This window comes from Salmo salar, chromosome ssa16 (genome assembly GCF_905237065.1).
Source record: "Salmo salar chromosome ssa16, Ssal_v3.1, whole genome shotgun sequence".
NCBI classification, from domain to species: Eukaryota; Metazoa; Chordata; class Actinopteri; order Salmoniformes; family Salmonidae; genus Salmo; species Salmo salar.
In genome coordinates, this window is record NC_059457.1 from 50,139,020 (window position 1) to 50,151,180 (window position 12,161).

Sequence of the window (12,161 nt, forward strand, 5' to 3'; positions counted from 1 at the left end):
GGTCAGACTCACCTGGAATCCATCACCTCCTTGATTACCTGCCCTATATATGTCACTCCCTTTGGTTCTTTCCTCAGGCATCATTGTTTCTGTTTCAGTTTCATGTCTGTGCGTTGTTCGTGTTTCTTGTTTTGTATTATGATTTCATTTATTTATTAAATTATTCACTCCCTGAACTTGCTTCCCGACTTCCAGTCACACGTTACATGCCCTTTAATATGAATTCACTCATTTGTAAATCGCTCTGGATTAGAGCTTCTGCTAAATGACTAAAATGCGAACATGTAAAACATTTTATATAGTCCCCTTTATATCTGGCAGACGGTGGGAATTGGCTGATGCTGTCTATCCAGTATGCTTGTGTTTGCCTTGATAGAGTGGCGTTCATGAGATAGTCTAGACTCTGAGTTCTTGCGAGAAGGGAGAAAGAGAGAGAGATGGGACAAACTGGTAGTACTTTAGCCCTGAGTGATTTATCAAAAGGGCTAGTGGAAACAAGGGATTGTCTGTGGTTTGTCTTTAGACCTGTGGCACTCAAGCATAGCAGATATTTATCACTCTGTGGAGCCATTTAGGACCACTGTCAATTCCACAGCATCACAGCCTGTTGATAAGTGGTAGCATCACAGCCTGTTGCTAAGTGTCAGCACTGGCCACCATTTCCTGTGTTGATTGATCCAATTGGTTGAACACTTTAGGCCCACTTCCTGCTTGTTTTCCAGTGACCCTGACGTTTCATAACAATCACTACCTGTGGTCTGTTCAACCACAGGTCTGTATCTCCTACTACCGAACTTCATAACCATACAGTAGACTTACTAAAGACACCACACACACACACACACACACACACACACACACACACACACACACACACACACACACACACACACACACACACACACACACACACACACACACACACACACACACACACACACACACACACACACACACACACACACACACACACACACACACACACACACAAGCATTATGCTGGCCTCCACAAAGTGTAGACCCATCTCAGAGTCTCTCAGACTCCCCATCATGGCAGGTCCATCTTCTGCTTAACACAACATTCTCTGTTACCCCAATACGCTCTCTTTCTCTCGCTCATGTTTCTAGCTTCAACAGTACAGTAATACCTTACAATACCAACAAATCCACAAAATAAAAATAATGGAATTAATTAAAAGTATATGCATAGAAAAGGTATGTACAGCGGAAGTTATAAAGGATGAGCCTTGACTAGAATACAGTATATACATATGAAGTGGATAAAACAGTATGTAAACATTATTCAAGTGACCAGTGTTCAATGACTCTATGTACAAAGGACAGCAGTCTCTAAAGTACAGGGTAGGTTACTGGGCTGAGGTCGGCTAGTTGTGACTATTTTACAGTCTGATGGCCTGGAGATAGGAGCTGTCTCTTGGTCCCAGCTTGGATGCACCTGTACTGTCTCGATGCTGTATTGGTCTCTGTCTCTGACTTTGTCGCTGTCTGTCTCTCTCTCTCTCTCTCTCTCTCTCTCTCTTCTCACTGTCTCTCTCTCTCTCTGTGTCTCTCTCTCTCTCTGTGTCTCTGTCTCTCTGTGTCTCTCTCTCTCTGTGTCTGTCTCTCTCTCTCTCTCTCTCTCACTGTCTGTTTCTCGCCCTCTCTGTCTCTCTGTCTCTCTCTGTGTCTCTCTCTGTGTCTCTCTGTCTCTCTCTGTGTCTCTCTCTGTGTCTCTCTCTCTCTCTCTCAATGTCTGTTTCTCGCTCTCTCTGTCTCTCTCTCTGTGTCTCTCTCTCTCTGTCTCTCTCTCTCTCACTGTCTGTTTCTCACTCTCTCTGTCTCTCTGTGTCTCTCTCTCTCTGTCTCGCTGTCTCTCTCGCTCTCTCTCTCTCTCTCTCTCCGCTCATCTGGGAAAGGCATGTTTTTCTGGCCCCTCGGGCAAAGTTTTTTCTCATTCATGTTTTTTTTGTTTTTTTACATGTGTTTGTGTGTGTGTGTGTATACGTGTGTGTGTGTCCTCGAGTGTATTTCCACGCTGTGCTTTGGCTCCTGCTCTCTTTCCGCATGCCTTGGCCCTCCCCTTCCTCTCTCTACCCATAATGCTCAGCTCCAGGACCAACATGTTAGCATCAATAATGCATAGATTAAGAGGCTCAGCTTTTCAGACAGAGCAGGCCTGATTGCTACTGACTTCTCCAGAAACACCAGGAACACGGCGGCCATCTTGGCTTCCAAGGTGGCGTGAGGAAATGGGAGGTATTGAGAGACAGAGGAGGAACAGTGAAACTGGGTCCAGTTAGGGAAAATATGTAGATCTGATATATGTTGGGAGTAAGGGTTGGTATTGGTTACGTGTGTGTATATGTGTGTTACTGGGTCCTGGATTCCCGTCAGCCAGAGGAAAAAGCAGGGCTAACAGCCTTCTGCAGCCGGTTACAAAGCTCAATAATTAATTCAGGGACGAAGGACACAAGTTTGTCATACGTGCTAGCAATAAGCGCTCCTTTCTCAATAAAACATGATGCGAACAAGGACAAGTTTATATTGTGAAACGACATAATGACTTTTAATCCCCGCAAAAAAACATATTCTGTGCTACTCAAGGATAAAGGGAAATGCTGTGAATTTTGAGCGTTAGCCATTAACTAGCAATTAGCGGTTTCCCCTCCACATGCGTTCGATGAAGCAGTTTACGGCGTGGTTTTATCAATCGATTGGCGTCCGTGTGAGCACCATCTGACTGAAGCACTAGTCATCTCCAGGGGGAGGCTGTGGTGGGGCTGCTTTTAGCAGAGATCCCCCCCCCACCTGGCCTCCTACTAGACAGATCCAGAAACAGTGGGATTCCTCCACTCCCCCCCCCACCTGGCCTCCTACTAGACAGATCCAGAAACAGTGGGATTCCTCCACTCCCCCCCCCCACCTGGCCTCCTACTAGACAGATCCAGAAACAGTGGGATTCCTCCACTCCCCCCCCCCCACCTGGCCTCCTACTAGACAGATCCAGAAACAGTGGGATTCCTCCACTTCCCCCCCCACCTGGCCTCCTACTAGACAGATCCAGAAACAGTGGGATTCCTCCACTTCCCCCCCCACCTGGCCTCCTACTAGACAGATCCAGAAACAGTGGGATTCCTCCACTTCCCCCCCCACCTGGCCTCCTACTAGACAGATCCAGAAACAGTGGGATTCCTCCACTTCCCCCCCCCACCTGGCCTCCTACTAGACAGATCCAGAAACAGTGGGATTCCTCCACTTCCCCCCCCACCTGGCCTCCTACTAGACAGATCCAGAAACAGTGGGATTCCTCCACTTCCCCCCCACCTGGCCTCCTACTAGACAGATCCAGAAACAGTGGGATTCCTCCACTTCCCCCCCCCACCTGGCCTCCTACTAGACAGATCCAGAAACAGTGGGATTCCTCCACTCCCCCCCCACCTGGCCTCCTACTAGACAGATCCAGAAACAGTGGGATTCCTCCACTCCCCCCCCACCTGGCCTCCTACTAGACAGATCCAGAAACAGTGGGATTCCTCCACTCCCCCCCCCCACCTGGCCTCCTACTAGACAGATCCAGAAACAGTGGGATTCCTCCACTTCCCCCCCACCTGGCCTCCTACTAGACAGATCCAGAAACAGTGGGATTCCTCCACTTCCCCCCCACCTGGCCTCCTACTAGACAGATCCAGAAACAGTGGGATTCCTCCACTCCCCCCCCCACCTGGCCTCCTACTAGACAGATCCAGAAACAGTGGGATTCCTCCACTCCCCCCCCCACCTGGCCTCCTACTAGACAGATCCAGAAACAGTGGGATTCCTCCACTTCCCCCCCACCTGGCCTCCTACTAGACAGATCCAGAAACAGTGGGATTCCTCCACTTCCCCCCCACCTGGCCTCCTACTAGACAGATCCAGAAACAGTGGGATTCCTCCACTCCCCCCCCCCACCTGGCCTCCTACTAGACAGATCCAGAAACAGTGGGATTCCTCCACTTCCCCCCCCACCTGGCCTCCTACTAGACAGATCCAGAAACAGTGGGATTCCTCCACTTCCTCCCACCGTTTACATCCAGAACAATGCGGCTGTCACAGCAAACCATCCCCTTGACACTTCCACACTCCCCCTGTTTATCCTTCTCTTTCTCATCCCTTTCTTCCAAGGACATCACCTGAAGAAAGGAAAACAAAAACATAAGGTCGTTTCAACACAAGAAAGAGAAGAGGAAGGGAGTGTGTTCTGAGAGAGTGTGTGTGTGTGTGTGTGTGTGTGTGTGTGTGTGTGTGTGTGTGTGTGTGTGTGTGTGTGTGTGTGTGTGTGTGTGTGTGTGTGTGTGTGTGTGTGTGTGTGTGTGTGTGTGTGTGTGTGTGTGTGTGCGTGCATTCGCTTGTGTGTGTGGAGGGGCGGTTAGGTGAGTGGAGACTTGGCAGGCGGTGTGGCATTGTGTCTGGGGTGATGGGTTACACTGAAAGGTATAGCTGCAAGAGACGACCTGACTGGAGGTGTGTGTGGAGGGGCGGTTATGTGAGTGGAGACTTGGCAGGCGGTGTGGCGTTGTGTCTGGGGTGATGGGTTACACTGAAAGGTATAGCTGCAAGAGATGTGTTGAAAAACAATCCTCCCTGTAGCTACGTACACATGGAATAGACACATAAGGGTTGTCCCACTGGAAGTGGAACACTGATGATTTTGATTGGCATGTGATGCATACAGATGTAGGATATTAATTTGAGTCAGTTTGCTACAGCAGGAAAATAATCCTGCAGCAACAGGAAATGTTAAGGGAAAATCTAGTCTGAAATTTGCAAGTGGAAATTACAAACTTCAGAAGCCTTTTTAAACCTCAAACATGCTACAAGCTTTACATGTCCTGCATTGCATTTTGTGGGAAGTGTGCACATAGACTGTCTTCTCTTGAGAGCCAGGTCTGCCTATTGCGGCCTTTCTCAATAGCAAGGCTATGCTCACTGAGTCTGTACATAGTCAAAGCGTTCCTTAAGTTTGGGTCAGTCACATCTGGTCAGGTGTTCTGCCACTGTGTACTCTGTGTTTACGGCCAAATAGCGTTCTAGTTTGCTCTGTTTTTTTGCTAATTCTTTCCAGTGTGTCAAGTAATTATCTTTTTGTTTTCTCATGATTTGGTTGGGTCTAATTGTGTTTCTGTCCTGGGGCTCTGTGGGGTCCGTTTGTGTTTGTGAACAGAGCCCCCGGACCAGCTTGCTTAGGTGACTGTTTGTTATGGAAGGTTTATGAATCGCTTCCTTTTCGGTGGTTGTAGAATTTAACGTCTCTTTTCTGGATTTTGATCATTTGCGGGTATCGGCCTAATTCTGCTCTGCATGCATTATTTGGTGTTTTACGTTGTACACAGGGGATATTTTTGCAGAATTCTGCATGCGGAGTCTCAATTTGGTGTTTGTCCCATTTTGTGAATTCTTGGTTGGTGAGTGGACTCCAAAACTCACAACCATAAAAGGCAATGGGTTCAAGTATTTTTAGCCAGATCCTAATTGATATGTTGAATTTTATGTTCCTTTTGATGGCATAGAAGGCCCTTCTTGCCTTGTCTCTCAGATCGTTCACAACTTTGTGGAAGTTACCTGTGGTGCTGATGTTTAGGCCAAGGTATGTATAGTTTTCTTATGTGCTCTAGGGCAACAGTGTCTAGATGGAATTTGTATTTGTGGACCTGGCGACTGGACCTTTTTTGGAACACCATTATTTTTGTCTTACTGAGATTTACTGTCAGGGCCCAGGTCTGATAGAATCTGTGCAGAATATCTAGGTTCTGCTGTAGGCCCTCCTTGGTTGGTGACAGAAGCACCAGATCATCAGCAAACAATAGACATTTAACTTCAGATTCTAGTAGGGTCAGGCCGGGTGTGGCAGACTGTTCTCGGTACCTCCCCAATTCGTTGATATATATATGTTGAAGAGGGTGGGGCTTAGGCTGCATCCCTGTCTCACCCCACTGCCCTGTGGGAAGAAAAGTGTGTGGTTTTTGCACATTTTAACCACACATTTGTTGTTTGTGTACATGGATTTGATAATGTCGTATGTTTTTCCCCCCAACACCACTTTCCATCAATTTGTATAACAGACCCTCATGCCAAATTGATTCAAAAGCTTTTTGGAAATCAACAAAATATGGGAAGACATTGCCTTTGTTTTGGTTTGTTTGTCAATTAGGGTGTGCAGGGTGAATACATGATGTGTCTTATGGTAATTTGGTAGAAAGCCAATTTGACATTTGATCAGTACATTGTTTTCACTGAGGAAATGAACTAGTCTGCTATTAATGAAAATGCAGAGGATTTTCCCAAGGTTGCTATTGACATATCCCACGCTAGTTATTGGGCTTTGCTGTTTGTGCTTTGTTATAGGGCCAAAAATATTGGAGAAGTGGTTTACCCATACATCTCCATTTTGGATAGATAACTCTTCGTGTTGTTGTTAGTTTAGTGTTTTCCAATAAATTCTTCAATTACATTGAGCTGATTTCTGACGTGCTGTTCCTTATTTTTCCGTAGTGTATTTTTGTATTGTTTTAATGATTTACCATAGTGAAGGCATAGGCTCAGGTTTTCTGGGTATCTATGTTTTTGGTTGGATAGGTTTCTCAATTTCTTTCTTAGGTTTTTGCATTCTTCATCAAACTGTTTTTCATTGTTGTTAATTTCTCCGGTTATCTGTTTGAAATTTTTTAGATTTGATAGGGAAGCTGAGAGGTAAAATATACTGTTTAGGTTTTCTACTGCCAAGTTTACACCTTCACTATTACAGTGGAACGTTTTGTCCAGGAAGTTGTCTAAAAAGGTTTGAAGTTGTTGTTGCCTAATTGTTTTTGGTAGGTTTCCACACTACTTTCCTTCCATCTATAGTATTTCTTAATATTATTCAGTTCCTTTGGCTTTGATGCCTCATGATTGAGTATTGCTCTGTTCTCTATTTTCCCTCCTCTTTTAATTAGTGTCTTTTAACTTCTTACATCTAGACGTTCTGCTAGCAGAACACCGCTCCAATATCCAATGATAGGGCGTGGCGCGAAATACAAACTCCTCGAAAATCCGAAAACTTCAATTTTTCAAACATATGACTATTTTACACCATTTTAAAGACAAGACTCTCCTTTATCTAACCACACTGTCCGATTTCAAAAAGGCTTTACAACGAAAGCAAAACATTAGATTATGTCAGGAGAGTACCCAGCCAGAAATAATCAGACAACCATTTTTCAAGCTAGCATATAATGTCACAAAAACCAAAACCACAGCTAAATGCAGCACTAACCTTTGATGATCTTCATCAGATGACACTCCTAGGACATTATGTTATACAATACATGCATGTTTTGTTCAATCAAGTTCATATTTATATCAAAAAACAACTTTTTACTATGGCATTGATGTTGAGGAAATCGTTTCCCTCCAATAACCGGCAGTCAAGTCAGTATCACAAATTAAATAATTAAAATTAGAAAACATTGGTAAAATATTATATTGTCATTTAAAGAATTATAGATTTACATCTCTTGAACGCAATCAACTTGCCAGACAAAATACATAACAATTATTTTAAGAATTATAGATACAGAACTCCTTTATGCAATCGCGGTGTCCGATTTTAAAATAGCTTTTCGGTGAAAGCACATTTTGCAATATTCTGAGTAGATAGCCCGGCCATCACAGGCTAGCTATTTTGACACCCACCAAGTTTGGTACTCACCAAACTCAGATTTACTATAAGAAAAATTGGATTACCTTTGCTGTTCTTTGTCAGAATGCACTCCCAGGACTTCTACTTCAACAACAAATGTTGGTTTGGTTCCAAATAATCCATAGTTATATCCAAATAGCGGCGTTTTGTTTGTGCGTTCAAGACACTATCCGAAGGGTAACGAAGGGTGACGCGCCGGCGCATATCGTGACAAAAAAAATTCAAAATATTCCATTACCGTACTTCGAAGTATGTCAAACGCTGTTTAAAATAGCGATAATATTCCGCCCGGGAGACGTTGTTTTCGTTCAAAGACTGAAAATGTAAAATGGACACTTCACGTGCACGCGCGCACCCGTTTCATTGTTCTCAGATGGACCACTATCCAAATGCGCTACTGTTTTTCAGCCAGAGACTGCAGAGTCATCATTCAATGTTCTGGCGCCTTCTGAGAGCCTATGGGAGCCTTAGAAAGTGTCACATTACAGCAGAGATCCTCTGTTTTCAATAAAGAGGCTAAAGAAGGCCAAGAAATGGTCAGAGAGGGCACTTCCTGTTTGGAATCTTCTCAGGTTTTGGCCTGCCATATGAGTTCTGTTATACTCACAGACACCATTCAAACAGTTTTAGAAACTTTAGGGTGTTTTCTATCTAAATTAAATTATATGCATATTCTAGTTTCTGGGCAGGAGTAATAAACAGATTAAATCGGGTACGTTTTTTTATCCGGCCGTGAAAATACTGCCCCCTATCCATAACAGGTTAAGCATGTGTAACTGCGCTCGGGTGTTCGACGTGGCAGACATATCAACGAGTGCCCACTCACAGGGTCCTGCCGCCATGCAAACACAGGGGCTGCATCCCAAATTACATCCTAGTCTCTTTAAATTGCACTACTTTTGACCGGGGCCCATTGCTGCCTGAAATATTGCTGGGTACCCCCGTAATTACTCGATGTGCCGATGAGCAAATAATGTACAGATCGAGAGATTTAAGCCCGAAACTAATTATGAGACGTGAAAAGCAGTTGATTAACCTCTATGGGCTAGGTGGGACGCTAGCGTCCCCCCCGTGGTGCACTCCATCAACAGCAGGTGCATTTCAAGAGCGGCAAATTTGAATCCAAATAAATGTCAAAATTCAAATTTTTCAAACATACAACTATTTTACACCCTTTGAAAGATAAACATCTCCTTAATCTAACCACGTTTTACGATTTCAAAAAGGTTTTACGGCGAAAGCATAAATTTAGAGTATGTTAGGACAGTACATTTACAAGAGTTGTGTGTAATGTTTTGCCAATTCAAAGACAGGGTCACCAAAACCATAAAACCAGCTAAAATGATGCACTAACCTTTTACAATCTCCATCAGATGACAGTCCTAGGACATTATGTTAGACAATGCATGCATTTTTAGTTCTATCAAGTTCATATTTATATCCAAAAACAGCGTTTTACTATGGCATTGATGTTGAGGAAATCGTTTCCCTCCAATAACCGGCAGTCAAGTCAACACCACAAATTAAATAATTAAAATTAGAAAACATTGGTAAAATATTATATTGTCATTTAAAGAATTATAGATTTACATCTCTTGAACGCAATCAACTTGCCAGATTTAAAAATAACCTTACTGGGAAATCACACTTTGCAATAATCTGAGCACTGCGCCCAGAAAAATACGCGTTGCGATACAGACTAGACGTCATGTTGGGGAGATCTAAAATCGAAAATACTATGTAAATAATCCATTACCTTTGATTCTCTTCATCAGATGTCACTTCCAGGTATCACAGGTCCATAACGAATGTAGTTTTGTTCAAAAAAGCTCATCATTTATGTCCAAAAATCTCCGTCTTGTTAGCACATGATCTAAGCCAGCCGGACTTCTCGTCATGAACGAGGGGAAAAAATATATTTACGTTCGTTCAAACATGTCAAACGTTGTATAGCATAAATCATTAGGGCCTTTTTTAACCAGAACATGAATAATATTCAAGGTGGACGAATGCATACTCTTTTATAACGTATTGGAACGAGGGTACCCAACATGAACTCGCGCGCCAGGTGTCTAATGGGCCATCATCGTTCCATGGCTCTTGTTCGGTCAGATCTCCCTCCAGAAGACTCAAAACACTTTGTAAAGGCTGGTGACATCTAGTGGAAGCAATAGGAAGTGCCAAAATATTCCTCAGCCCCTGTGTTTTTCAATGGGATAGGTTTAAAGGTAATACAACACATCAGGTATCCACTTCCTGTCAGAAAATGTCTCAGGGTTTTGCCTGCCAAATGAGTTCTGTTATACTCACAGACACCATTCAAACAGTTTTAGAAACTTTAGAGTGTTTTCTATCCATATATAATAAGTATATGCATATTCTAGTTACTGGGTAGGATTAGTAACCAGATTAAATCGGGTACATTTTTATATATATATATTTTTTTTTTATCCAGCCGTGCAAATACTGCCCCCTAGCCCCAACAGGTTAAGATAGGGACGAGACCAGCCGTTGTGAGAGTCCCTTCTTGGTCCATGTGACGCTGGTGTGAAGAGATGCTTCTTGTTATGAACAGTGTCCATGCATATGAGCCTTCTGGACCAGCTAGCACAGATCTTTTATTTCATTTTATTTCACCTTTATTTAACCAGGGAGGCCAGTTAAGAACAAGTTGTCATTTACAACTGCGACCTGGCCAAGATGAAGCAAAGCAGTGCGACACAAACAACAACACAGAGTTACACAAGGAATAAACAAACGTACAGTCAATACCACAATAGAAAAAAAGTCTATATACAGTGTGTGCAAATGAGGAGGTAAAGCAATAAATAGACCATAGCAGCGAAGTAATTACAATTTAGCAAATGAACACTGAAGTGATAGACGTACAGATGATGATGTGCAAGTAGAAATACTGGTATGCAAAAGAGCAAAAAAGTAAATAAAAACAATATGGGGATGAGGTAGGTAGATTAGATGGGCTATTTACAGATGGGCTGTGTACAGCTGCAGTGATCGGTTAGCTGCAGATAGCTGATGTTTAAAGTTAGTGAGGGAGATATAAGTCTCCAACTTCAGTGATTTTTGCAATTCGTTCCAGACATTGGCAGCAGAGAACTGGAAGGAAAGGCAGCCAAAGGAAGTGTTGGCTTTGGGGATGACCAGTGAGCTATACCTGCTGGAGCGCATGCTACGGGTCGGTGTTGTTATCGTGACCAGTGAACTGAGATCTAATGTGAAAACATGTGGTGTGGTAATGTGCGCTGAACAACGTGCACAATGGTGACCTTCGTTGAGGCAGAAGACATTTTGAACAAAGTGAAGAGTAGTGTGTTGTATTTGACAGGGATGTGTTGTGACAGCCGTTGAAACAGACTCACTTTTAAAATATTTGAATGCAGAATTGGTGATATCCTCTCATCTCCTCCTCTCCTCTCTTCCCCTCCTCCTCACTTCCCCTCCTCCTCTCCTCCTTTCTTCCTCCCGGCAGAGACATCCTGTTTGAAGACCACAGCCTTCTCTTCGTGGGGCCTCGGCACTCCAGCCAGGTCAAAGGTCGCCCCCGGAGCAAGATGGCCGCCGGCGGTCCACCCTGCCTCTGTCTGCCGGCACTGCTGCCCCTCAGCACTCTGTTGCTCTGTATGCTGCTTACTGGCTTCCATGCCTTATGTGAGTGCCACTATAATACGTGTGTGTGTGTGTGTGTGTGTGTTTGTGTGTGTGTGTGTGTGTGTGTGTGTGTGTGTGTGTGTGTGTGTGTGTGTGTGTGTGTGTGTGTGTGTGTGTGTGTGTGTGTGTGTGTGTGTGTGTGTGTGTGTCTTCCCTGTGGCTCAGTTGGTAGAGCATGGTGTTTGAAATGTATGTGTGTGCTGTATGTACTGAGCCAGCACAATTTACCTTATATATGAATGTCTCATGTTTTTCACTTCAAATGTACTTTCAGTGTTTTGCTGTGTATCACCCATTTTCTGAATTTGTGTTTACTTTTTGACCTATTTAATATTTTATTCACTTTTATTTTGTCACATTGTATACTATATATACAAAAGTATGTGGACACCCCTGTATAGAGTCGGTGTAAAGTGTATAGAATGCAGTCTCCATAGACAAACATTGGCAGTAGAATGGCCTAACTGAAGAGCTCAGTGACTTTCAAGCTCACAGAATGGGACCGCCGAGTGCTGAAGTGCGTAATGTCCTTGGTTGCAACACTCACTACTGAGTTCCAAACTGCATCTTGAAGAAACATCAGCACAGAACTGTTTGTCGGGAGCTTCATGAAATGGATTTCCATGGCCAAGCAGCCGCACACAAGCCTAAGATCACCATGCACAATGCCAAGCATCGGCTGGAGTCGTGTAAAGCTCGCCGCCATTGGACTCTGGAGCAGTGAAAACGCGTTCTCTGGAGTGATGAATCACTCTTCACCATCTGGCAGTCTGAAGGA

The 12,161-nt window shown here is 43.9% G+C and overlaps 1 protein-coding gene across 23 annotated transcripts in view; it reads left to right on the plus strand.

Annotated features, from left to right (window-relative positions):
* The window catches only part of ptprsa (protein tyrosine phosphatase receptor type Sa), a 421,887-nt gene that overhangs the window by 163,513 nt on the left and 246,213 nt on the right, over positions 1–12,161 (plus strand). For all 23 annotated transcript variants that reach the window (XM_045697360.1, XM_045697368.1, XM_045697369.1 and 20 more), the window contains one exon: positions 11,205–11,383. In XM_045697360.1, the coding sequence (XP_045553316.1) occupies positions 11,287–11,383 (97 nt within the window). In that variant the 5' untranslated portion in view covers positions 11,205–11,286. The remainder of the gene's footprint in view (positions 1–11,204; positions 11,384–12,161) is intronic.